Here is a 26753-nt window from a genome sequence, read left to right as displayed (position 1 = left end):
ATACCAAGCACTTGATGTACTGAATCAGGCTACAATCTTGGGGAAAATCATATGCAACTGCAAGACTGCATATGAGAATATGAAATGAACAAACAAGCTTCATTGTATTATTTCGTGATGTTTCAACGCTGAACTTTGCAGCATTAATAAATTTAAAGCTTATAGAATAATGGGGGGCTTTAGGTAAAACGAAAAGAAATCACTGTGAAGCTCTCCTAAATCACCAGAATGATGAAATCGTTTAATAAGGATCATTAACAAGCCATCAGTAGGTGCTATTGTCCTATATATACCTGGATAAACAGAAAGGGATTTCTATTACATGGAAATCTAGTGATTTTCAACAAAATTTGGTGACAGAGGAATAACAAGATTCAGAAATTCAAATCCATTCCAGGTTAGAAAAGGGCAAAACTAATGAAGGGACTTGGCTGGATTCTATTTACAAAGCACAGCGTCTGTCCGATACATCAGTTATCTTTTTCCCACTTCTATTCCCTCAGAGTGAAAACCTGCCTTTTGGTAACACCTGCCATGTTACAGCATATATTCCCTAGGCTTTCCAGATTCCAGCCTTTACAGCTGCATATACGAAACAGTCCAAATTCTACTACATTAAGAAGCAGTAAAAAGAATTTTTGTGACTAATATAACAAATGAAAATTTTAAGTCATCAGCTGAAGGAAATGCAAGAGATTCCAGATGTTCTGCTTTTTCTTCCTCCCCCCTCATTTAAAAAAGCAGGTGAATTAACACTTTCTTATAATACTTTCCTTATTCCATATCATGTGGCTTAGCTACTATAACATTTTTCTGAAGTGTGACTGATCTCGGTACATATGCCCAGTCAAACTGATTTTGAGCATCTGATTGAAACAAAATATTTTGAAACATAAAATTAAATAGAGCTGACACTTTAGGGGAATTACTAGAAGGGAAACACAGTTTAACATCAAAAATTATTGACACATTCAGTTGTGTCAATGCTTTTGAAATGCTTTCAAATACACTGAGGGTGCCTTTCTTTAAATAAATTCAGCTAGAGAAAGCTATTCCTTTTCTTCAAGCTACAGAATAACCTCTAGTAAGCCAACAAGGCCATCAGAGTACACTGGGTAAATTTTTGTATTTGAGCATCTGAAATATGAACCAAAGCATTTTTGCATACACCTAGTTAGTAAAAATAGAATCAGTTGCCCAATCTCAACCATAACTGTGACAAGCAATTTGTTTGGCCCTTTGAAGTGACACGTACTACAATGCCACAGCCTACACTGAACACAGTGCCAGCAGGAGCAATGCTAAAAAAGCCTTTATTAAAGTAACAAGATATATACAGTGTTGTTCCATGTTGTTCCCACAGCACTACTCAGGCAGCACACATGAATGTGTGAAGAAAACATCCAAGTATGTAGCAAAATTCCAAGGATTAAGATGCTTTCTTATCCAATTTCAAACAGTTTTCTACTAACTACCTAACTTTGGGGTAGAAGCCCTATTCAAGGCCATGTAACTTCAAAAACACACCCATCTTAGAGACAAAACTAAAAAAAAAAAGTCTTCTAGGGTTGTGTTTTTAAAAAAATCTTATACATGTACTTTCTACCTATTTATGTTCTGCCTCATTTAACACAAAAAACCCTGTGCACATGGGACTGGAAGTTGAACATAAAACTAGTGTCACTCATTTCACAGATCACAAGAGAAGGACTGCCCCAAGTCATGGCTTCTGTCACGCACACAAACTGTCCACCTACTTACAGATCTTTGTGAGGAAGGAAAAATCACTTGAAAAAAACACTTAGCTTTGTAACATACAGAGTAATATTTTGCTGTACAATTTTAGTAAGATATATACAGTAGACTGTTTCAAAGCCTCTTCTGAAACTAAAGTAATGTGACACTTTACATAACTGAACATTTGCCATGACAGTGAATAACCTTCCACTGGGTTTACTGAAGGACATACTAAAAATTACTTTCCCTTTAGCTGGAAGTTCACTTTTCATCCAAAAGATTGGTCTTACCTGCAGAAATGCACTAACTTTAATGAAATCACATACTGTCATTCAAAACCCATAATGTTTCAGCCAAAAAAAATTAAAAAAAAGACTATTAATAGAATTCAGAGTAAATGTAATCTAGTAAATACTAAAACACAGATTTTACAAAGTCATTTACAGATTATTTTAAGAATCTAAGAATCAGTGAGGTTGATGCTTTTTACCACTAAGAGCTGTTCTAAAATGCAATTAGGTAGATTTAGTGATAAAGTCTTCATATATAGGCATTTTAAAGGCTTGCACTGCTCTTCCTCACAGCAGTAATTCAGATATCCAGTTTTAAAACCTTAAACAGTTGGGGGGAGAGAGAGAGGGCACTAAAACCACTTTACAAAAATCCTGAAAAACTCTAATGCAAATGTTTGGATTTGGATAAACTATGTAAACTCAATATCTCAGAAATATTTAACACATGTCAAACTAACAGCTCTGCAAGACCTTCCATCTTCTTCACAGTTAAAATCCAAGAAAAATAACAACCACAAATGCCATGATGAAACAGTCCAAATCCTCAAATTTACTGTCTACTGCTCTGGGATTTTATTCCAGTGGGGGGGACTGGGATGAACTGCTGGGCTTCAAAGAACTGGACTCTTCTTGGACATGAGCTGTTGATGAGTTCCTCTTTCTGCAGCCATAGCTCAAACAGGATGCTCTGAAGAGGGCAGGTGTTACCTGTGGCAGATGGTGACAAGCCACACAACAACTACCTCTCTACCACACATGAAACAGTTAATTTTGCAAATCAAAGTTGTTAGAATTAATTATGAATTAGATGTCAGACAGGTGTTCGTATTTATTAACTTCAACCAAAAGCACAGTTTCTCTATCAAGCATTGTTTCTGATCCTTTAGCAACATTCACAAAGCATCTACACTCCTTAAAACTCCAAAATTTACCCCTTCCCTCTGAACACAAAGGCAAAAAAACTTGGCAAAAAAGAAGAAAAAAAATCTCGCAGCAAGAAAGCCTAAACAAAAACATTTGGTTACACACTTGGTAAAATCCAGATTAAATAAATCTCTGAAAAAAATAAAATGCAAGTAAAAGACTGCTGTTAATTTAAAAGAAGGGTAGTATTGAAAGCAAGATCCCCTCAATTTCAAATTGATGCCTGTAACTCCCTGACCTATTAGTGAAGTGCCACCAGCACCAGAGACATTAAACCTACAGACAGTCCAACTGCAAGAAATCACCTTCAACCACATCCTGATTTTATTCATCTCAGCACCAGAAGTACAGTGACAGCTTACACAAATTTCGGTCAGTTAACGCTGCTAAAAGAGACTTGTTGAGTTGTTTGCTATCACAGCAAAGGACCAAACAAGGAGTCTTACCAAGAGGCCTCTTGTGCAGGCTCATGGCAAATTTTGCTCCTAGTTGTTAAAAAGCAAAAGCTGTAGTCAAATACTGTCTGAAGCGATCAGAGGAGGTAGACTCACCATCTGTCTGCAGCCTGAAACAGCTAGAGAGAGTTGTTCTGTCAAATCTAAAGAAAAATGCACTACAAAGTTAATGATTAAATCCAAAGTGTGAGGCTGCATTTATAAATAGAAGGAAACAATCCAACCTGCTACCTATGGATAAATCATATTAAGAAACCTCTCTTCCCTCAGATGACTGATGGGGTTATTTTCTTCATAGCAGCTCTATGGTGCTGTGGTTTAGATTTGTCACCAAATCAATACTTCTAAAACACAAATGTTTTAGTTATTGCTGAGCTGCATTGCACCATATCAAGGCCTTCTCTATTTCTCACTGCACCCCTTCCCTGCCCCTGTAAATAGACTGTGGGGCTTGCAAGTGTTGTGAGGGGGCACAACCAGGCAGGTAACACAAACTAACCAAAGAGATATCACATGCCATGCATTGTCATGCTCAGAAGCAAAAGGATAGAAGAGCTGCAGTTCTGTTTGCCATCTTTTGTTCAGAACCTGGCTGGGCATCACTCTGCCCACGAGGGGTGATGTGGAACTGCCTTTGCATCACCTCTTTTGTTTTCTTTCTCTCTTCTTCCCCTTCTTAAATAGCTTTTTATTTTGAACCCAAGTTTTTTTTCTTTTGCTCTTCCATTCCTTATCCCCTATCCCATTGAGGGTCAGGAGGGAGTAGAGCAAGGGGCTGCATAGTGCTTATTGGATTCATCAGCCCTTCACACAAAATCCACAGCAGCAAATCACAGGATGTGACTATTATCAAGATACTAGCAAAGAATTATGGAACATCCACCACTGCAACAATGTGCTGAAATGTTAGCTTGCTAGCTATGGTTATGACCTGCTATCAGCAGTTTTGGTCAAATAAGAATTAGGTTGATCATTTCTCAGTGTGTCATTGAGTCTCATTCATAAAGAAAGCTATACCTGCCCTTTTCAATTACAAGAGTAAGTAGCATCTCAGATGGTACAGATGCCATGAAATTTTCCAAAGAAAAGAATAAGAAGCTTCTCCTTCACCTGTTCTCTCCATTTATCACACCTTGTTCCTCACATCAGTGCTATGTTCAGTTAAATGGAAGTGGCTTGGAATGAACTGCTGTTCAGCACCAACTTCTCCTCAAACTGGTTTTCCCTCAGAAAAATAGTGTGTTGTCCAACAGCACACTCAATCAGTACAAATAAGTACTGAATTTGCAGTAGTCCTTACAGACAGGCATAGTAGCACAGCCCCACGTTTAACCAGATTGCCTTATTTATTACAGGACCTGGTTGTCAGTTCAGGAAGTTCCTTTATGTATGTGATGTTAAGGCACATGTCTTAAGACTAAAGTCTTCTTGCTGTATTCAGAGGTGACATGGATTTGCAGCTTTTTTTTGTCCCAGAATACAGTTAAAGAACAACACTTTTTCAGAAGAAAACACCACACTTGGAAAAACAGCTGATCCCTAGAGAACATTTCTTCTTTGTGAGAACTTCAGATTTTGCAAGAATGACAAGCCTGTTTCAAGATATGCCTTCTGCATATCATCACAGCAAATTATTTATTACTGTAGTGTTGAAAGTCGTAATCAGAACGTAAAATTTACTTAATATCATGCAAATACCTACATTTCCTGTGCTAAAGACATTATTTTATTTTGTTTGTTTTAAGGAAACTTTCAAGATATTTCAAAAAGCATCACCTCTTTTTAGCCAAGAAAATTAGCATTACCTTGCCATAAACAGCCGCACTTCTAAAGTAGCCAGTATTAACATTATTCATGATGATTTTCAAGTAAGAATTCATTCATCTCTAATGCTACTGCTTATACTAGAGGACATCTCCTGTGGACATGCACAAAACCACCTCACTGTTATTCTTAAAGTACTTTGGAGTTATGCTTTACTATTGCAACAAAAAAGCTAAAATCCAGGCATATTCAGCACCCTCAAAACATGCATCCCCTTTCCCTGTGGTACGTTTCAACTATTTAAATCTGTATGTTGTCTGCTGTACTCATAAGTGTACATAAATATTCTTACTCTGTAGCTATGCTATGCCTTCCCCATAGAACTTAGTCTGTTACCAACTAGGAGCTTTAAGAGTATTGACAAGGAGAGATTCAAGAAGTTTTAACCCTAAACAATTTTAAAAGTAAGCACTACTTCTAACTTCTACCTTAATTGGCAAGCTCCCCCTCACAACTGTGATGTCAAGCAGAAAGAGACAAGAGAGGGACTGCTAGAACAGATGAAATTTTGAGTACCAGACATTTTCAGGTTAATGATTAGAGCCACGAACTGGACTTCCACACCTTCACACCAAGTCACCCACACAGCGAACTGAACCACTCTGAAAATGAGGGTTCTTCCAGTAAGTGCTGGGTTTAGTTGCAGCTCTTCACTACAAAAGGTAGCCCAAAAGGTAACCATCCCCATGGGTGCAAACACTACCTTAGGAGTTCTTTTAACGTGACAGGTGCCACACCACACTGACACTCCCTTCCACTCAGACCAGTAAGAAAAACCGAATTGTTAATCATGCCTTGAAAAAAATCAACCAGAAAATAGAACTGTACCTCGTATGTAATTTATTTTCAGGGTAAAAGAAAATAACAACATAAACCAAGCCCATGGCCATAGGAACTGTTCTGCCACATGCACCAGGGTATGCTCATTATTCTGACTGGGGATGCACAGAGCTGGGCATTATGAAGTTATTAACTAAGTTACTAATAAAGCTGAACTCTGAAGTGCCTTCAGGGAACGGACTCACCATCAGCTAAAGTCAAGCCAAAACTTCCACCCTGACACAGCACTGCAGATCCATGAGTACATTTAGGGATGGCTGGATGGAATTCCGACTCCGCAAAGCTCCTAGGAATAAACAGGGGCTAGAAACTGCATAAAATACTGCTCTACTTTCAAGTTCCAGTTTCCAACACCAGCCACACTTGAGCAGTCACCTCTTCCTGAATACACACCTGAAATGCAAATGCCTACAAAAGCAAAAACAATATTAATTTTCAACTTCAGTGTTCTATCAATGAAAAGATAAACATAATTCTCACTATCCTGCGTTACATTTTCGATGATGCAACCAAATATTAGGCTAAAAAATAAAGTTGTAGGTTTCTCATTTAATTACTTTGCAGACCTTCCAGTATGCATCTCTAATTTGCAAAGACACTATTATGGTTTTATACTGTACAGCAGTTTACTTGAAGATTGATACAGTGGAAAAAAGTGGTGACATGTTAACTGTGCTGTAAAGGAGGTGGCAAGGAGCATTTTAATTTCATCTGAAAATCTGTCAGGACAGTTCTGTCATCATAAACCTAGCTCCCTTCCTTTTTCATAGTACCACATACAATGCAATGTGAAAACCTTCCAGCTGAAGAGGATTAATACTGACATCTGAATTTTTCCAATGTATAAGTAATATCAGCTTTAATAACAGCCATACACGTCATCCTTTATGTTGTATGACATCTAGAACAAATTTACAGAACCTTTGTTCTCCCAACAGTTCAACACACCAGTGGAGGGAAAAAAAGGTAGGAATGAAAAATACTTAGGGGAGTAAAGACAGTCATTAGAACAAGAGCAAGACAGAGAGGCAGCATTTTGTATTCCATGGCTACTCTTTAGATTAATAGGAAGAGACCAGATAACTGGAACGGAAAATGGCTGCTTCAGCGACCTTTGGTGTGCACATTGCCAGCCCTGAGAATGAACCTTAAAAATGGATACGCTCAAAATATTCATCAAGAAAGGAGGGAGCAGGCAACTGACAGCCAGTTGAGAGAGAGGCAATGTCTATGGTAAGACTTACAATTCTGGGCTTCTGGGATCGGTCTGACCTCAATTGGCATCTTTTTATCATTCTATTCCTTTAATTAGATTAACGTGTCTTCTGTGGTGCACTGGAGGTGTTGCAGCCTTGCTTCTTTAAACACATTTGGAATGTTAATTTAAAATGCTAACAGCAATGCACAGTACAGCAAAGTATAGTAGCGTGAGATTGATGAAATTCATCTGGAAGAAGCATTTAATGCAGCAACAAAATCCTGAGCAACTGTCAAATACTTCTTTTCTGTCAACACTCACTTAACAAAAGCTTTAGATGATCTTTACTAGAGAAAAACTATTCTTAGCTCTTTAAAAATGACAGCAGAACAGCCTGATCCCCCTCTAATGGGAGATAAGTCTTCCAGCATCTCAATGGCCTGAAAGTTTAGTTTGATGATAAAAGCAATGTAGTTATTTTTAGCACTCTACAGGCATAAAAATACAGCTCTAAACTGTGACCTACAGCTATGCACAGCCGAGCATCACATCACACGACAGCCTTAACTTTAGCTACAAGCAGGGCTGTAGTTGCTTCAGACTATCATTATTCATCTCACTACCAACAATACCTTTGGATGGATTTAGCAACAAGCATTTGAAATTGTCACCATCTTTTTTTAAATTGCTGCCACCGGCAGAACTCAATTCAAAGGTAGGAGATCTTAATGGACTTGGTAGAAAGTATCTGAGAGACCATTCTAGGTTAAATGGATTACTGCTTCTCTCTGATACAGAGGATGAAAAAGAACCTTAAAAGCAGAAAAACTTAAACTGTCATATTCAGTACACAAAGTCATTTTTTCTAAGCACAGTTTGAGTAAATGAAAAAAAAAAAAGGAAAAAAAAGAAAAAGAGAAAAAAACGCTTGTTTTCTTCCAGCAGTAGTAACAACCTGCAAACAGGACATGCTAGAATAAGAGACCTTCAAGCAAACTGACCTGAAACAACAGTTTTCACAGACAGCTGCAAAGGTAATTTATGTTATTTTACTCCAATTTGCACGCTTGTGTCTGCATGATTTCTTACAAACTGCAATTTAGAAGTCTATTCCACCAGATTTCTGATTCCAGGTTATGTGAACAATAATTCATTTAAAATATTTAAAATATAAATCGATACAGAAGTTGTAAAAACAGATCATGCAGAGTTCCAGCACTTAACTTTATTAATTAGTATGATCTTTAAATGTAAATGTAACTTCAAATTTTGGAGGTTTTCTGTTTTATTGAGGGGGGATGTTTGATTGGTTTTGGGTACTTTGTGAGGTTGGTGGTTTTTTGGTTTGCTTGTTCAAGGGGGAACAGTTCCCTGGGTTTCTTTTTTTTTTTAACCATATATACTATAGGATAAAAAATGAAATATTTCCGAGCTGATAGATACGCACTTTTAAATGCTGCAAACTTCATGTAGTATTTTAACTCAGAAAACAAACGGGAAATTTTATAAAGTGTAAGGCTTGTCAGATTTCATTATGGCTTGGTGATTGTTGTTATCACTACTTTTATTTTACCGCAAGCTAGTTCAGCACCATTAATAAATTTTCATTCAGATATGCAGTTGCTAAGAAGGAAGTCTACAGGTAAAAAGAACTAATCGGTCAGACAGAAACAACCTATTTTTTTCCCCCCCCTCTCAGCTTAAAAATGCCACTTTTTGGCTGGATGAAATGGTCAAAAACTGATTCCTACAAGCCCACAAGATGTCCTGGATCAGAAGTTGTTACAAAAACCCTGCTGAGGGAGTTGAAATGGCACCTGAGAGAGCGTGAAAGGTTCGTGCAAGAGATCGAAAACGAACAAAAAGTCCAGAAGACTGGCATGGATTACAACTGGCTCAAGAACTACCAGAACCCTCAAGCAACAATTCCAGCTACTGAGCAACGGCAACTCGAAGTTCTGTGTTCACAAATCCAGCCCTGCCAAACAGGAACTGTTCTCAGCAGGTAATTGTTTCGTATTTCCCTAACTCTGAGTACTCTATAAAAAGTAATATGTTTTTCTACCTAGTCAAAGTTAGTATTTGGCTCTGATCTCCAGAAGTTGCAGTGACCAGCAACTGGAATGCATTTTTACAGGTGTTCATCTTCACTTTAATATGTTGTACTTGAAGGAAGTTTTAAATCAGGATTTTCCTGGTCTAATCCAAACAAGGGAAGTCTTATATGACCTTTCGATACTTCCAGTTTTTCCTCTGTTATTTATCCCCAATATTTATAAAATAGTAACCCAATAACCAAAAATCAAAGGACTAATGCAATGCACTATTATGCAAAAAATCCAGCTTTACTGTCCAAAATACCCGAAAGCTTCTAAAACTAGCAAATTAGTGTAAAAAAAATTTCCGATTTAAAAAAAAAATCCCCCCCCCACATTTTACAAAGAAAAATTCTCCTATGCCTGTATTTTAATACATTTTCTAGGGACTCACAGATACAACAGAACAAGCTCCTTTTAAAGCCCAGAATATACCTAAGGGCAAAGTCAGTTTAAATCAAGTTACCCAGATGGGCCAAAAAAGAAAAAAAAAAAAGGAAAAAAGAAAAGCATACCCAGTAACAACCACTTACAATCCTCATAATAGCTGGAGCACATCCAGTACATTGTTAGAGCTCTTTTCCTCTCACAGTCTTCTGGGGGAGGTGTGTGGGGAAACGTGGTAGCAAGGAAAAAATAGCACCAGCATGCAGTAATTTCCTCCTTCCCCCCTCCAGTGACCAGAGAGGAAACAGAAGAGTCTTCAGCGCTGATGATTAGATTTCAATTTTTGTTCATTTCTAGATTTCGTGAAGTTTTGGCAGAAAATGATGTCTTACCCTGGGAAATAGTCTACATATTTAAGCAAGTTTTAAAAGATTTTCTCACCACCATTGAGAGAGAAAACCAACCAGAGCAGCTGGCAGATGCGTGGAATACAAATTGTCCTGAACATTTCAGTCCGCGTGGCGACAGCTCTAACAAGTCGGACAAGGATGAAATCCCCACTGTTTCAAGTTATGTTGACAAAAACACACACAGCATGTTTCCCACCTTCTCTCATAGAATCTGGAATCTACCCTATTACTACCCATCAAGTTAAGTCGGTTTGTGTTGCTTTCAAAAAGTTATGCAGCCATTCGCATTCCTTTCTTGTCATTGCCATCCAGACACGAATAGGAGTAAGAAATGTGACCTGCTCCCCTTTTTTCCAAGTTCAGAAACTAAAATCCTTCGTTATAACTAGTATGCAATAACTTTAACTATTAACTTCCCTTTTATCTTTATAGTTTCTTAGAGCTGTTGTGTTTGAAGCCATCTTTTAATAAGCAATGTAGATGTTTCTGAAAAAATTCTGAAGCATTTCGTTTTTTAGCCATATAGAGGTAGAAGTATTTAAATAATAAAAAAATACTACTTTCCATATTTTGAAACAGCATCAATCCAAACAGCATTAGATAAAAATTTCTGTATTTGTCACATAGCTTTTAGGTTCTATGGGAACTTTATACTGTGTAAATGAAATGGTTTCATATACTCTCAGTTGTACCAAATAAACTGGTAAATACGTTTTGAAGCTGAATAGTTATTTCTTAATTTCAAGAGTAAGCTGCATGAAACATTAACAGAACTTACATGTAATGCTGCATGTAATATTTCTATATTTTTTCCTAAATTGTACTCTGCACGTGCTGAAATATTATAAAGGTGGACAATTAAATGAAAGCATTTAGTTGGATATTTAACAGCATTTAACAACTAGCTCTCTGTTCTGCATGAAATTAATGAGTTATATTTTTTCAAACAGCTGTATATAATTTCAAATTTGACTTACTGGAAACTGCTCTGAAACCCTCATTCTGCATTAAACTTAAACATTTTGATCAAATCAGACAGTACGTTTCTAGAGTAGCCGAAGAGTCAAGCCAGATCATTTCCAAAGCAGGAGGTGATTATTGTAAATTTAAATATAACAACATTTCATGTTTTTCAGTTGCCATCATCTATCACTGTGGGTTCATAATAACATTTTACAAGACTGATTGGATACGTAGGAGTTACGGTCACAGCAGGCAATTGGAGCAGAAAATCAATGAAAACATATGCCAGAACTCAGTTGGCTACATTTCCAATTGTACTCCCATCACTGTACGTAACAAGTTCTTACATATCTTATGTAACCTCTTCTTCTCCAGATTTCCTTTTAATCTGTCTGCCACATCACAAAAAATGGGCAAGACTCACATGGCCCAACTCACTACTTTGCAAACACAGAGGAAAACTGCTTCCTCTGATATTTTCCTCAGGTATACTGAAGACAACATTCTGACTTCGTCAAGGTGGTAATAACAACTGCAAGGCATTTTCTTATGCTCCACAGTTGTATCTCCCACCCAAGAAAGAATTTACTAGTAATGCAACATAAACTGCATAAACAAATGGCATAATATTTTCATAAACAATGAAAATATTACTTAAAAAAAACCTCTGAAAAGCTTGTAATATAAAGAACATTTCATGTAGAAAAGTAAAATGTAATATACACAAGATGTAAAATAATCAAAACTCTTGCACACACCAAGAGGACAAAGCATTGGAGGACAGGAATAAAACATTTCCTATAGGTTTAAAATAAAACTTGCAGCACAATACCAAAAGTAAGGAGTCCCTCCACTTACCATAAACTAAATACACAAAACTTATTATATCTGCACTCAGAGCTGCTATAAACTCTTTGCCTTCCTTCTGTCAGTTGTCAGTTTATGGATAAATAACAAAAATGCTGCTCTCAATTTACTCTGCCCTTCTGAGGCAACACAAATAGTTGGAGATTCTTTTCCTGAAGCTCTAAGCCATAATAGAGGGCAGGAAAGGACTGAAAGGAAGGTTTTCATTCAGTAATAAAACTCCCCAAAGTGCTAAATGTGAAGTACCTTTTCCATAGGAATGAGGGTAACAGATACCGAGCATAAAAAAAGACATTGGCAGAATTAATGTTATACTGAGAATTAATACCCACAATACTAGTTTCAGAAAATAGGTTTTATTTGGTCAAACATGCAAGATTGCTGCAATGGCAAGTTCATTTCTTTAAATGGTACCCTCAACAGCCTTCTACTGGAAAATAAGTGAAAAAAAGCCCTAAAAATCTTGCTTCCAAATTTTAGTTATGGAAAATGAAAGGCCAGTAAACATGGAAGATCCACTTACCTTTATGATCACTATAAGAAAAAAAAAAAAAAAAAGAGACAAAACCAGCCCCACAAGCTGACCACAGATACAACTTACCCATTCTTCATAAATTTCACTTCTACTTCACTTTAATATAAGCAAATGCATTTTTCCAAGTCCCGAAACAAGGCCCATCAACTACACCATATGCTAAAAGGCAGTTGTTGAATAATAGTTATCAAATGTATCTAGGCATCACAGCCAATTCAATGTTAAATCCCAATGCAATGCTAGAGAAAGGCACAAAAAGGCTCATCTACTTTTATATGCATGTTTTATTGATGAAACTGATATCAAGCTACAGCATCCAGTCCTAGTGCCCATATTTGAGGGTAAAGGAGAGGGAGAAATCAAGGGGGAACTGGATAAGGGCCAAGTGCTGAGAAAATGCCATTCACTAAGGCCTTACTTTGTCCATTTTTTCAAAAACAGAAAATGAGGGGTAACTTTGCAAAATATGAGCACTTTCTCCTGACCAAAGTACTATATACTTTCTCTAGTTAAAAAGCAAAGAAAAGCACAGAAAAAGCAAAGGTGTAACAGCAAGACACTAAGGAAATCAAACATATTTTAAAGAAACGTGTTAAGTTTGCTGCAACATGCTATAAAGAGAATCTGTTCCTCAGTTCACCAGCTAAGACAAGCCATTTCCTAGAAATTAGTTTATCCTCAGGTTTCAGCTCCATCAGACAGGAGTAAGATGGTTGTAGGGCAGTCATCACTTCCCTGCGGAAAATCACTGTCCAAGAACTCAACTGCTTCTCTAGGCACTTTTTATTTATGGTCTACATGATTAGCACGAGGTGTTCTTTAACTCTATCATTCCTTATGCTAAGTCAGCCACATTTCTGACAGAGGCAGCCAACACAAACCACTCTGGTGACAGAAAGGTGAGTGGTAGTAATTCCAGAGGACAGGAATGTCTCCACCTGCACAGGTGTCAGGCAGAGCAAACAGTGAGCAATGTTTCTGGCCAAAGCTACACCCATGAAATGCAAGAAATGAAAGAGAGAATAACCACCTCTTCCACACTTAAGCCTTTAACTATCCTAATGTTAACCACAATTGTGTTGATAACAAGGAAAGATTTACAGGTCTAAATTTCTCTTCGTTCAGTTAAATGTAATCAGAGGAATTAAAAAGTTAATCGGCGAGCTATTTAAGGATCAAAACTCTAGCCACAATTTCTGTGGTTTCTATTACCCTCCCCTAACAAGCTCAATTACTAATAGTGCTATTCTAGAGGCAGCTCAGAAAACAAAGTAATCTTAAAAGCCTTGAAAAATGAGGCATCATTGGTAAAGAAAAAAACACATTCCACATTTCTTTTAAGGGAGATGTGAGGCTTTTAGATGCCATTAGACAATCTCAGGAGCATTTTTGTAAAATACTAACATTTGTGTGCAATAAAACACCTGTTATTATCATTACTGATTTGGTACTAAACCCACAAAATTTAGACAAAAGTGGCAGGTAGAGTCTCCATCAATAAGTGTATATCCAACTTGAAACAAATACAAATAAGCATTTGAAAAATTTAAAAAAAACTTTGGTTTTGATTTTCCCAAGAAACAAATCAAGAGTTTTGAAAGAAATATTAAAATAGATTTTTATGCCACAAGCAGCCTCAACAAAAGGGAAATTCTTTTGTTTTCAGCTCTTCAAACTCAATTTCTTAAGAAGGCAGTGAATAAAAGACAAGGACTTCCTTTCCATTTAAGCACTTGAATCTAAACCTCCTCAAGAGTTCTCAAGTTTTGAAAAAATTTTTAAATGTAAGCACGTTCCCAGAACTGTGAAACAGAAGCACGTATGGAAACAAAACACAGCTAAGCAAACATGCCTTTTCATAGAGGTTCTGTCCATTTTGTGGCAGCACATACACACCTATCATCTATGCTCATAGATTTTATACAAGTTTATTGCTCAGAAGTTCTGTCCACACTTACACAAACAGTCCCTTAGGATGCACATCCCTCTCTCTACCCCTAAGGTGGGGGGCAACCCAAACCCATAACATTGACTTTTCACTGTTAACACAGCTGTGAAATCCACAATTAGATTATCTGCTAAGACTTGTGAGTGGAAAGAGATATTTATCCAACCAAAGACAAAGATTTGCATCTGTGTAGGCACACAAGGCTTCTCCTGTGTTACTTGACAGATTTTGGTGGCTTAGTGCTCAGCTGGGTTCAAGAATCTCTTGTCAAACACTTCTCAAGTACTGCAGAAATGTTATTTTCACCTAAATAAAGAGACTGAGAAGTCTCAGACATCTTGTACATACTGGATTCCAGAATTATATTCACAGTAAATAACCTTAGAGAACTATTAAATTTTGTCTGGTCACTTCTGAAAAATTTTAACAACCTGCATAAAATCCAGTAAATGTCAGTCAGATTTGGAGCTTGATAACAGCAGCACTTTTACATTAAAGGATAAAAAGGGATATTTTGACATGTCAGTTTTATCCTTTACTCAAAGCAAAGGTAGAAACCAACAGCCTCAACAGTCTCTGCCGAACTATCAAACATCCGCAGTTAAGACATCATGCAAAAGGTTCATTCCTTCTCAGAAGCCAATGCACACCTTTTAAGAGAATTCCAGAAACCAAGCAACCTACACTGCTGTACATCATATAGGGTGAAAAAACACAACAAAACAACACTCACTGTAGACTGTACCCTCCATCTGAAAAAGACTTTACTGTATGGAAGTGCATATAAAATACTTTTCTATGGCAACTACAGATACTCTAACGAGAACTGATCTAAATACTAAGATTAGTATGGAAGGACACACCACCTTTCAGTTTAGGCAGCATCCAGGGGAAAGTATTTTTTCAATATCCAGACATTAGTGAAAAACAGTTGTACCTCACTGCTGTACAGACACACATTAAGTTCTCCTTGGTTGTAAACTCTGCCATTAGAGAATAAAGCATTTGCAAGGAGTGACATGGGAAGATACCTCAAATTAGCTTTACCCTGGTAACTTAAATGCTTTAGTTAGATCACTACAGCAATGAACTCTTGAATCTCATTTTATCATTTGCCACTAGCAAAATTATTCAGTTAATACACCTCAATCAAGATAAATTGGGTCTTTCCTAACTCTGTTAGTTTTTCAACAAGACTTGCTGGAGCTACACACCAGTGCTAACGCACCTCAGATAAAGCAAGCAGCATGTCTACTGATCATCAAGACAACTGAAGTAAGTAACAAATCAGAAAGTAACAGAACTACTAAGCCAAGAAAAACACATCTAGCCACACCTGAGACAGAACCACAAACAGTACCAAGGGTGTTAGGCTGGAATCCAACAAATGCACGCCCGGAACCCAGGCAGAACAGAGGAGTCAGAGGAGGCTGCCCAGACGCTGGGGAATGCCCAGCACACCCGGAGCCACGGGCACACAGCAGAGAGGAGGGACGGACACCACCAACTACAGCAGCGCAGCGCCCCGCACTCACCCCGCAGCCGTCAACGGCTCCCGTGCGGGGTGGCGGGGGCCAGCGCACGGGGGGGCGGCCTGCGCCTCCTCGCCCAAGAGCTCGACGGCGGTGACGGCGCTGCCGACGGTGAACCAGTCGCGGATCTGCTCCGGGGTGAGTTTCCGCAGCATGGCGACGGACGGGCGGCACGCGCCTCCGCGCCAAAGCCTCGCGCCGCCGCCCCGGCCCTTCCCGCCCCGCACGCGCACCCGCCTTCCCGCCTTCCCCCCGGCCCCGCCCCCGGCGCGTGAGCGCAGCTGAGGGCCGGTCCCGGTGCCGGCCCCGCCCGGCGGGAGCGATCCCGGCCGGATCTGCTCTCCCGGTCGGGTCTGCTCTGCCGGCCGGCTCTGCCCTGCCGGCCAGTCCTGCTCTCCCTGCCCAGCCAATCCAACTGTGGTTACAGCTCGCGTTCCTTCAAACCACCCCCCAAAACCTATAACAGCCTTACTTGCCATAGGAAGGCAAGAGGTACACACGCAGGCCAGAAGTATATGTGAGGATCGAACACTAAAGCTTGCCATCCCTACTGGATAATATTCCACAGAAGAAGAAGAGGAACTAAAATAAACATGTATCACTGAATTTCCCTTTTTTTTTTTTTCTGTCCTCCCCCTTCTGAAATAACTGAAAACACCTGTGTGTAATTTGTTAAATCAGATAAATACAAAACAATGCAAACAGAGGATAGCCCCTTACTTTCTCCCATGTAATTGGAGAATGTATCATCTCCACACTGGATCCAGTGCAGTCACTTGGTTGACTGCTCTAGAACTGTTACTGTCAGGTAGGTAAATATAAATCTGGGATATATGTGGAGTGATGAAGATATCACAGCCTCTAGTTGTTTAACCCATCACCCTCAAAATCCTACATTAAAGAAACAAAGGGATATTCCTCGCAAAAACGTAAAGAGGTTTTGAATGTTCTAAATGAAGGAGGTGAGGTATGTGCAGTATATCATTGACATAAGTTATGATCCTCTATTAAATGCAGAAAAACCCCAATTAAGATCCAAGAAGACTTGCCCTGTGTGACAAAGGTCATATTTAGCAAATCTATATACTTGCAGATTATGTAAATCACTCAGTAGGAAAGTAAATGCAGTTTATGATCCCACTAAAGAATTTTAACATGAGAAAAGGGTCTGAGCTTTGCCTTTCCTTCCCACCCATGGGAGGCCAGGGTGGTCATTTCCCCTTCACACCCGAGTGCTACTCTAGAATCCCAGTTGTCCCATCCCTTTCCTGTGCCTGGAGGAAACGGCCCACAAGGCACACAGGTGTGTCAGACCTGCTGAGTCTGGCCCAGTGGTGGCTCCTGCTCCTCCAGGACAATCTATTCCCTAAGGGACACGCTACATAAACTCGTGACAGGCCCTTTCTGGCATTGTCCTGGCGCAGGACACCTGCTGTGCTCCTTCTTGGGAAGCAGGACTGAGGTGCAGGTTGGGCAGGAGACTGCAGCAAGGCACATTAGGAAGAGCATTCCCAGCAGGTGCAGGGAGGTGATCCTGCCCCCACTGCTCAGGCCTGGTGAGGCCACATCTGGAGTGATGTGTCCAGTTCTGGGCTCCTCTGTCCAAGGGAAACATGGAGCTCCTGGAGGAGGTCCAGTGGAGAGCTACAAAGATGATGAGGGAACTGGAGCACCTCTCTTATGAGGAAAGGCTGATGGAGTTCAGCCTCAAGAGGAGGCAACTGAGAGGGGACCTCATCAATACCTCTAAGTATCTAAAGGGTGGGTGCCAAGAAGATGGAGCTGGGCCCTTCTCAGTCGTGCCAAGCAACAGGACAAGAGGTAACGGGCAGAAACTGATGCATAGGAAGTTCCACCTGAACACGAGGAAGAACTTTACTGTGCAGTGACCGAGCACTGGAGCAGATTGACCACAGAGGGTGTGGAGTCTCGCTCACTGCAGATACTCAAGAACCGCCTGGACGCAACCCTGTGCCACGTGCTCTGGGATGACCCTGCTTGAGCAGGGAGGTGGGACCAGATGCCCCACTGCGGTGCCTTCCCGCCTAACCCCTCCCGCGATTCCGAGGGAAGCGGGGCTGGCACGGCCGCCGTGCGGGAGCGCTCCGGTCCTCCGCGGCCGTAGGGGGCGCCGCAGTGCCCGCTCCCCGCTCGGCCCTTCCCGGCGCGCCCCGCGGCGGCAGCGGACCCGTCCCCGGCCTGACCTTCGCGTTCCGCCGCCACGGTGGGTCCGGGCCCGCGGGACCAGAACGGTTCAGGGCGGTTCCTGCCGGGCAGCGCTCGGAGAGGTGTCGTTGGTTCACTGGGAAAGGGGAGGGAGGCGCGGCCGGCGGCACTGGAGCTCCGCCGTTACCCACCGCCCACCCCAGTGCTGAGGGTCAGGCCTCGGGCGGCCGCAGGTGCCCCGGGCTGAGGGGGGCTTGTGGCGGGGAGGGCAAAGAGAAGGCGAATTCAGCGCTATTCTGGGTAGATTTCAGAAAAAAATAGCCTGGACGACGTCTCGCCCAGGCCTTGGGGAATGGTGTCTACCGGGCTTTAGCAGGGTGTTAGCTGGAAAGAGCACCGCTTGTTGCTGTGTTTTGTCGTAGTGTGGTGTAGAAATCTTTCTTTTTGCTGTGTCTTAGTATTCTGCTGTAGCAAAGTGACGGTGTTAATCTGAAACTACAAATGCTGGAAATTTAGGGGAAGGTGCAGTGTCCTTGATGGTTGTTGGTGAAAGCACGACGCTGTTTCAGGAACTCCGGCCACAGTAATAAATTTGATTGAAATGACTGCCCATAAACAAATAAAAGATTAATGTGGGTTTGTCTGTAATTAGACGTGAGTTGCCTCAACGTTGCTTTCGTTGTTTAAGAAGCACCCAGATTTCTCCAGCTGTTTTGGCATTGGCTGCCCTCTCAATGCTTTTCTCTCTGAGGCTTTGCCCAGGGATGCTTTACATTTAGTAATGGCACATAAGTGAGTGAGCATTACCTCAGAGAAGTTTGCCTCTGCTTTTCTTTCCTGGGACTCTGGTTTACCACATACTATCTGTGTGTGTGTATATCTGACTTTATGGGGTTGTAATAAGTGTAAATAGTGGCTGTTGGGTGAAGTGCTGTCCATAAGGCAGTAGAGCATGTGGCATTTTAGTGCAACGTGGTGCAAATGTGAACTAACGTTTATGGGAGTTAGGGGAGGCTTTATTCTAAAACATCCAGTTTTATAGAGGAAAAAAACGCAACACTGACAGGCTTCTTGTTCTTGGGGCATATTTTGAAAGTCAAATAGTCATGATAAAGCATGAATTCATTAGCTTAACATCATTTATTTTGCTATTTTGAGTAGAAATTACCATGCTGGAAGAGACAGCTGCAAGGGAGGGAAGCTAAATTGGTAGTGCAAGGAAGGAGCCTCTCTGGCTTGTCTGGAATGAGACTTTTCTCCTGAGGGAATCTGGAAACATTAAAAAAAGCTGTCACTGATAGAGAGAGAGGAATTGCTACTCTATAAATGCTCTGTTGACTCATCTTTGAACCCTTTCATCAGCTGTAATTTATTTTTTTTTTTGGTATTGTGTTAGCCCATAAATTGTAACTTTTACTCTGAATTTTCATTGCTTTCCTTTGGAATAAGTACTTTTGTGTGTTTGGGGATATTATTTTTTTACCTGTGAACTGCTGTGGGTGTGTATCAGGGCTCTGTGTGTGTGTGTATACATGAAGATAGATATACTGATATATGCCTGTGTCTGTATATATATTAAAAATCCAGCAGGTTAAGAATACAGTTGCAAAACTTAGCATGACAAAACTTTTTATAATTTTCAGATGGTGCAGACCATGATTCCAAAGTCATGGAGAGCCATGAAATTCTACTTCACTACTGTATATCAAGAAATATGGGTTGGTGTGGCGTTAACAGCTTATGCCTATTACAAAATTTCATATGGGGGTAAGTTACACTTTACAGTCCTCATTAGCTGTTACCTTATAGATGAGGTTTATAGAAGACAGTAACTAACAAATCAGTCAGCAAATAAGAAATTAACGTTCTTACTTAGGGCCAGGTCCTTGCCATAAAAATTTAGAAGTTTTAACTTGCCCATTGTAGAAGGTTACACTAATAAAAATACTCAAATACCAGTGTAACTGTGCCTACATTTATGAAGATCAGGAAATGTAGGAACTGGTTTTAAAAACGCACATCTGACTTGCTCAAGATGTGAAAAAAGCCACTCCTTTTTAAAAGGTTTTCTCATGTGAATTTGTGAAAGTGTATTTTGGGCTGGTGCACCTCAAAATGCACACTGAATGTGAAAGTGTGTGTTATTTGTTGACATTGGATTGCTTTCTTAGAGAAAGAAACATGGTGTCCTAAAGGCCCTGTTTTTTACTTTAGGCTGTGCTGAAAAAATCCCAAGTCAAACCCTTTCCAGTGAAATGTTACAAGCTGTAGGCAAAGTCAACAGGGAAGGGAACCCCTTGCTGTGGGAACAGCTGAGTGATATTGCCTCAGTATTTTTCCAGCTTTGTCCAAATAATGTGTATCATGTCCCAAACTTTTACATCGCACTTGCAAGATTAAATAAATATAAGTAGTTAGGTAGGAAAAAAAAAAAGGTGTTAACTTTTGCTTTAACCTTTAATTTCATGGAAGATTTTAAACATATTGCTTTGGTTTACATCTGTATGTCATTTTTATATATATATATAATATCCATATGTTATGTAAAATACTAACAATCCGTATACATTTCTTTTGAATTGTAGTAGAAGTCTTGGCAGCTACAATTCCTAAATGCATGGAGTCTTGATTAATTTAAAACAAACAACTTCTAAAAATCAATATAAAGTTTACTGAGATGTATCATGGAAAGTGCATGTTTTGTACACTTACTAAATCTTGTTTGAGCTAAATTAGCAAATCATAAGAAGTATAAGCTAATTTTCTCTGCAAAAACTAAATAGGAAATAAAATTTTTTAGTGTCATTGTTCAGCTTGTATTTTTCTTATTTTTTTTTTCCCCCAGGCAAAAAAGCAGTGGCAGATAGTAAGTATTAAACATCTAATACCTTGGTTTATTTCTTAAATGAGTGCAATAAAAATTAGCTCAGAATATTTTACATAAGTTTGGGGGTCAAGTTATGAATTTAGAAAATGTTTAAAGACTACTTCAAAATATGTAATTTTGGTTGTGTTGATGGTTTTATAACCTAGAAACACTGGTAAATCTGCACAGACGTTACCTCTGTCTTAATCTGTCTTTTGCATGGATTTTAAGAGTAGAATGGAAGTTGTATACCTTGACTCTGTGTGGTAGAAGTTCTTATAAATAATAGTAACAACCATTTAATTGACTTAGTTAAATCAGCATGATCACAAGAGTAGCTGCTATTATATTTTGAATTTGTATTTTTGTACTTTATAAAGTAGTGTTGGACATTGATGTTTCTTCTGATATCACACTGGAATTTATTTTTTCATGAACTGCTGTACCTCAGTTAACTGTCTGCACATGATAGATAATCCATTTGCTCCCAGTTTTTTTGTACATGTAAATGTTATTTACATTTTTAAATGTGTAGTTAGAGAAAATAGTGCCCAGTAGACTTCAAGATAACACTATAAATAAACTTCCATTGTGAAAGAACCATACCAAAACTAAGGAAGAATGGATGTTTGCCCATAATAGTGCTTTAAAACTTGCAGAAGAGGATTTTTAGTATTGGACAAGTTTATTAATGTACATAGTTGAAGGGTTTTATTTGAATTGCCAGTTCTTGTGCTCAGATGTAGGTACAGTTGTCTGTTCTAGGATCTGCACTACATTCCTGAATTGATCTGCTTTACTGTTTGAACAGTCTAAATCGTGTCTTTGTTTCAGAGTCCTCTGGCCATCATTAAAGACCCCTTCTCTTCTTGGAATATGACTTTGGTTGTTCGTCATCTTTACTGTAAATGAAGCAAGTCACAACCCTAGGGAAGTTACTCTAAAACTGTACCTGATCCATCTGCTGTAATGGGAGAAAGAATTAATCCATTGAGTCACAACTAATTAAAGATGTTGGACAAAGTATGCTGAGTGTATTCTTAACCTAATTTTTACAATAAGCGTTTTTTGTTTTCTACAGTTCTTCCAAGTTCCATGTTAAACTTTTTCAATGGTATTTTGAAAAAGACCAAATTTTTAGAAGTACTTAATAGAGTTATCTTCCTTTTTTATTTTTTTTCCCCTAATGAAAGCTTTTTTGGCTATTTAGTTTAAAAATGTAATGTAATAGGATGCCAAGTGTGAGTACTTAAATCTCAGCTGTTTGTCAACTTGTGGCGCAATAATCAAGGGTACAAAAAATTTTTAAAGCCTTACTTTTTTTTAAGAATTTTTAGTTCTAAAGGATTTAAAATCAAAAGCTGTATTGTTAAGAAAACACCATGCAAAACGCTTACAGATGTTATTTAAAAGTACATTATTGACAACTACCTTTTTTGTCCTTCATGTTCAGGAGAGCTAAGGAATTAGTCTGAAAGGCTCTTCCTTTAGTCACAGATTTTGCAAAGGACCTGTATTGTGTAAGAAAATCGATACCTTGTGGGCTTTCATCTGCCATTTGAGCTTGTGAAAATCTCAGACTTTAAAGGGAATAAAGGGAATAATGACATCACACAGCAGTTATAATGAGCATAAATAAATATTTAACTGACTTCAAAGAGTTTTCCTTTGTCCTGAAAATTTAGAAGTCAGAGTGTTACTGGGATGGTCATAAGTGGTTTTTGCAGATAACTTTTAGAAGTAACTTCATAGCAAGTATATTTTGGAGACTCTAGGGACCTATGCTATCTTACAAAAATCAGAGTTCAGAACTATACATACTGAATTCTATACCACAGATACATAGGGTGTAAACCAAAATTGGACTTCATGTCATGTTTTGTTTAAATTTAGCCTAATCTGCTTTTGAGAAGATTAAGAGGCTTAAGTTGTTTTAATGACTTAATGCTTACGTACATCTTTTTAACTACTTCACTGAAACATCTTAAATCTTTCAGCTTGAGTAAAGTTTTGCTTTTCAATCTCTTATTGCAGTATCTGGCCATAACTTTTGAATACTCAGGAACTTGATAACCCTACCTGCTGATGGTAAACATTCCAAACATTATGTTGCCTTTAATTTCTTCAGAATTTATCCTTATGCTTAAGCTTAATAGCTGTACCTACTGAGTAGAGTAAAACTACCAGTCTTATTTCTCTGAAAGCTTTTTTTACAGAAGGCAGGTATAGCATTACTGAATTTGTAAAGGTGACATCTGTCTTTCATGCATTCTTGACATTTCTTCCACCTTTCACAGTGTTCCTTGTTGTGTCTTCCCTTGATATATTTTAGCTGATTCTTTAATCATTTCTTTGTGGGTTTTTCTGTGTTTCCTCACCACAGAAGAATGAACAAGAAGTAGGAAGAATTCACTATTTGGGTTTTTTTTACATAAAAATGCAAAAGCATCCAGAAGAAGGGAACAGAGAATGAAAACTAGAAGAAAATTGGGCTCCAAATGAACAGATAATTACCACTAGGCCAGTGGTAATTACAGGGTGGGTGAGTTGTGGTGTACTTAATAAGCAGGAGATTGAAAATTTATGCCAGGTAAGGAGCAATATGTGCATTTGTAATGCAAATTTATGATCACTGAGTTATAGTTCCTAAGATACCACACATACTTCAAATGGCCTGCTTTAGCAATTTTCAATTACAGAGCTGAGGAAAACAGACCAGGGGAAAAAACATTAATCACTGCAGGATTTGCTTCACCTTAGGTAGAACCCAGACCATTGGCAGTGAGGCACAACATGCTGTCTGATCTCCTGGGTGTTAGCTGAGAGGCAAGAGGAGCTTCTGATAACCTGCCTTTGGAGCACAGTTAGCTGCACTTTTAGGTGAACTTAACCTGCTTCAGTTCTTAACTATCTGATTTGCTTGATTTTCTAGTAGGGAAAGAAACTACATATGGGCAGCAGTGTCTGGGTTATAAAAGCAACAGTTTCTACTGAAACAATACCATCTGCAACTGGATCTTCTATTGGTACTTCTCTGTCAGAAATTTCTATGAGCTACAGAATATTCCCTCCTCTGCGATTTTGAACAAATACCTGCAGGAGATAGGCAAAGTAAGATTGCTGTTTATGTTTCAATAGATGTTTTGGGTTATTTACTTGAGTATCATACAGAAGGAGGAAATTCAGTCAGTGGCCTGACTCAAAAGCAGAAATCAACACACCCATAATGTGTAACACCTGTAGTAACTGTCTATATACTTCTTGCTCTGCTATGCTGAAGAAGAGCAGGTAGTGTAAAAGACAGCAGAGGAAAGATAGCTCAGGCATTGTGAGGGCCACTTCATATTTACAGTGTGAAGGAGCAATTAATTTTGATTGCAGCACTAGCACCTGCAGCGTAACCCTAGGTAGAGAAGCACTGCAAGGATTACCCACCCTTGAATACTCTTCATTTTAGAATATGTACCTTTTTTTTTTCTAATTTAGCTAGAGTGATTTCTAAAGCTAACTTTAAAACAAAAAGGTTTTCTTCTTCCAGGTAAGTGTCTATACCGACAATACTCAGCTCCTGAACAAACCAATTTTCTATGCAAATGACTATGTAAAATCAGGACTCTAATCCAAGGAGGGAATATTCATCATGATTCACAGCTAAACTCTGGTGGAGGCTATGCCTACTGCTCGTTGGTGGATCATGTTGTTTCCATTTAGCTGCTGCCTCTATATTGCTGACATTTCTAAAACAGAGAATTACATTTAAACTTTGTATAGTTAAATAGTTCAGCAACTGCATTTTTTTGTTTGCTGCCTGTGACAAGGCATCAGCAGTGACAAAACCTGAGTGTTTACTACCTTTGCCATGTTAGTAGAACAACAAACATCATAAGGGTTGAAGAGTCTTATCCAATTACTGCAGCACCATCGTGGCTAAGTTTTGCTGTGGCACTGGTAATTTGGGTTTCTTAGTACAGAACATGACAGCTCAGCAGTAGGAAGCTGTATTAATAATGACGATGCTAGTGCAAGATGTGGTCTTTTTACAGTACAAGTACTTCTCTTTTTGCTCCTCCATGGTGGATCTTATTTATGGCTGGGATTTCTCACTGGATTTATGGCTCTGGGATTTCTTGGACATTTGGATTTTCCTACAATTAGGAATCTCAGAGTATCTCCTGAATGCTAATAAAGTATTATGGAATACTCTAGGGGAGCAGCAAAATACAGTCAGAGCCAAGGAAGCATTAGTCACAGGGTCCAACCTACTTAACCTCTTTAAAGGCTAACTTGGAAAAAACCCAAATGTGTGTTTATGTTAATTTGGAGGATGAGTAAAGCTGCAGGAAATGATCCAAAGTAACTAAAACAGCTGAACTAGTCTCCTGTTTATCTGAATCATGACAGCAAACCACTGTACTACAAATACAGCCTGATACAGAGCTGGTATCTACAAGTGTATTGTACTTTCAGTCCCTAAGGAAGGAAAACTGTCAGGTGCTCATTAGACACAGGTGACTGTGTGTGACATCACCACCAGCTGGCTGAAATGAAACCGAGGAAGTCAATGTGTGAAATCTCTATTGTTCCATTCACGGAAATCTGTAAAGCCACTAGGAAGGAAAGAATAGTAAGATGGAGATTCCCTGAGGCATTAAATATGTTAGTTAACAATTTCTTAAATGGAGGAACAAGAAGTGACAAGATAGTGCTTGAACAGCAAGCTCTGCGAACTATAATTCCATGACCTTTAGCAACTAACATTTAGCAGCTAATATTCTTTTTAAGAATATAAAGCCACATGACTCTTATTTGTTAATTTATGAAAAACTCATAAACAAGACAGTCTTGTAGTCTACTGCACTGCTGCAGACAAAGTGCTTGGAAACAGTTACTCTCTCCTAACTCAAAGTGAACTGACAACACAAGAATGGATAATTTGGGAGTTTAAATTAAATTCTGCTAAGGGTACTATGTGTCTTTGGTTGTGGTTTAGCAGTACAAATTCTCTGGCAGCTACACCAGCTTGTGGTGTTTCCACCCTTACACCGTAGTGCCTTGCTCCTTATAGTTGTGCTGATACAACTACTTGTGAATCAGATGAGGCGATTTTTCAGAATTGTATGAGTCTCTTCCCTTCTCAAATAGCAAAACAAGCACTTGTTGGGACTTTTTCCATTTTAATTTGGACCCACCTGATCTTGTTTAAACCAAAGCTGCTTTATAACTTGCACTATAGCACAACAGCTTTTTTTTTTTTCTTCAGAAAAGGGGCAGAAGAATCAGAATTCGTAGCTTCCCATTCACTCACCCAACTTCCCTAAGTCATTGTGTCCCTTGCAATAATGCAATGCAGGTTTCCTCCTCACATGCGGCTACGCACATGATCAAAGTACTGTCTCTCCAGTAAGAACTGTCATCACTGTCAAAGTCAGAGGAATAAAAAGCATGCAGAACCCCACCCTGTATACAAATCAGGAATGTCAGCTTGTGCTTCAGCAAAGGCAGAGCCTTGCTTCCTTCCTCTGGGACAGCACATGGCTTTCTCGAGTTTATACTATCACTTAATTATATGGACAAATGAACAAACAAGTAGGGAACAGGGAGAACCATTGTATGATGATATCCTAGTGCTTAATACAAATTTGGTAGTGGTTCATCAAATCAAATTATATTATTGGTTTTATTGGTTATTATAAAAAGAAAATATGTTTTATT

At 39.0% G+C, this 26753-nt stretch overlaps 3 protein-coding genes across 6 annotated transcripts in view; 2 read left to right on the top strand and 1 right to left on the bottom strand.

Moving 5' to 3' along the window:
* TDRD9 (tudor domain containing 9) overlaps positions 1 to 16231 on the bottom strand; it is a 72217-nt gene extending 55986 nt beyond the window's left edge. For both annotated transcript variants that reach the window (XM_032691565.1, XM_032691567.1), the window contains exon 1: positions 16013 to 16231. In XM_032691565.1, coding sequence (XP_032547456.1) covers positions 16013 to 16164 — 152 coding nt within the window. In that variant the 5' untranslated portion in view covers positions 16165 to 16231. The remainder of the gene's footprint in view (positions 1 to 16012) is intronic.
* On the top strand, positions 8978 to 10409 carry RD3L (retinal degeneration 3 like). The gene is made up of 2 exons (XM_032691568.1): positions 8978 to 9276; positions 10112 to 10409. Exons 1-2 carry the CDS (start codon positions 8978 to 8980, stop codon positions 10407 to 10409), a joined length of 597 nt encoding a protein of 198 aa, XP_032547459.1.
* A 1902-nt stretch (positions 16232 to 18133) lies between the features above and the next one.
* Positions 18134 to 22067, top strand: ATP5MPL (ATP synthase membrane subunit 6.8PL). 3 transcript variants are annotated; one of them, XM_032691520.1, is made up of 4 exons: positions 18134 to 18233; positions 19819 to 19942; positions 21021 to 21041; positions 21876 to 22067. In XM_032691520.1, the coding sequence occupies exons 2-4, from the start codon at positions 19819 to 19821 to the stop codon at positions 21893 to 21895; spliced, it is 165 nt and encodes a 54-aa protein (XP_032547411.1). In that variant the 5' UTR covers positions 18134 to 18233; the 3' UTR covers positions 21896 to 22067. The 3 variants fall into 3 exon arrangements, with proteins under 3 accessions (XP_032547411.1, XP_032547412.1, XP_032547413.1); XM_032691521.1 differs by lacking the exon at positions 18134 to 18233 and adding an exon at positions 18282 to 18408; XM_032691522.1 differs by lacking the exon at positions 18134 to 18233 and adding an exon at positions 18470 to 18829.
* The last annotated feature ends 4686 nt before the right edge of the window (positions 22068 to 26753 follow it).

This window comes from Chiroxiphia lanceolata, chromosome 6, assembly GCF_009829145.1.
Source record: "Chiroxiphia lanceolata isolate bChiLan1 chromosome 6, bChiLan1.pri, whole genome shotgun sequence".
NCBI lineage: Eukaryota > Metazoa > Chordata > Aves > Passeriformes > Pipridae > Chiroxiphia > Chiroxiphia lanceolata.
The sequence above is the reverse complement of the archived record's forward strand: the minus strand, read 5'-3'. Positions and strand labels throughout refer to the sequence as shown.

Excerpts from the sequence above, each read along its gene's own strand:
- RD3L (XM_032691568.1), top strand. The coding sequence starts at position 8,978 with ATGCCACTTTTTGGCTGGATGAAATGGTCAAAAACTGATTCCTACAAG. Across the intron at positions 9,277-10,111 it reads ACAGGAACTGTTCTCAGCAG|ATTTCGTGAAGTTTTGGCAG; the intron begins GTAATTGTTTCG and ends GTTCATTTCTAG.
- ATP5MPL (XM_032691520.1), top strand. The coding sequence starts at position 19,819 with ATGGTGCAGACCATGATTCCAAAGTCATGGAGAGCCATGAAATTCTAC. Across the intron at positions 19,943-21,020 it reads TTACAAAATTTCATATGGGG|GCAAAAAAGCAGTGGCAGAT; the intron begins GTAAGTTACACT and ends TTTTTCCCCCAG. Across the intron at positions 21,042-21,875 it reads CAAAAAAGCAGTGGCAGATA|AGTCCTCTGGCCATCATTAA; the intron begins GTAAGTATTAAA and ends TCTTTGTTTCAG.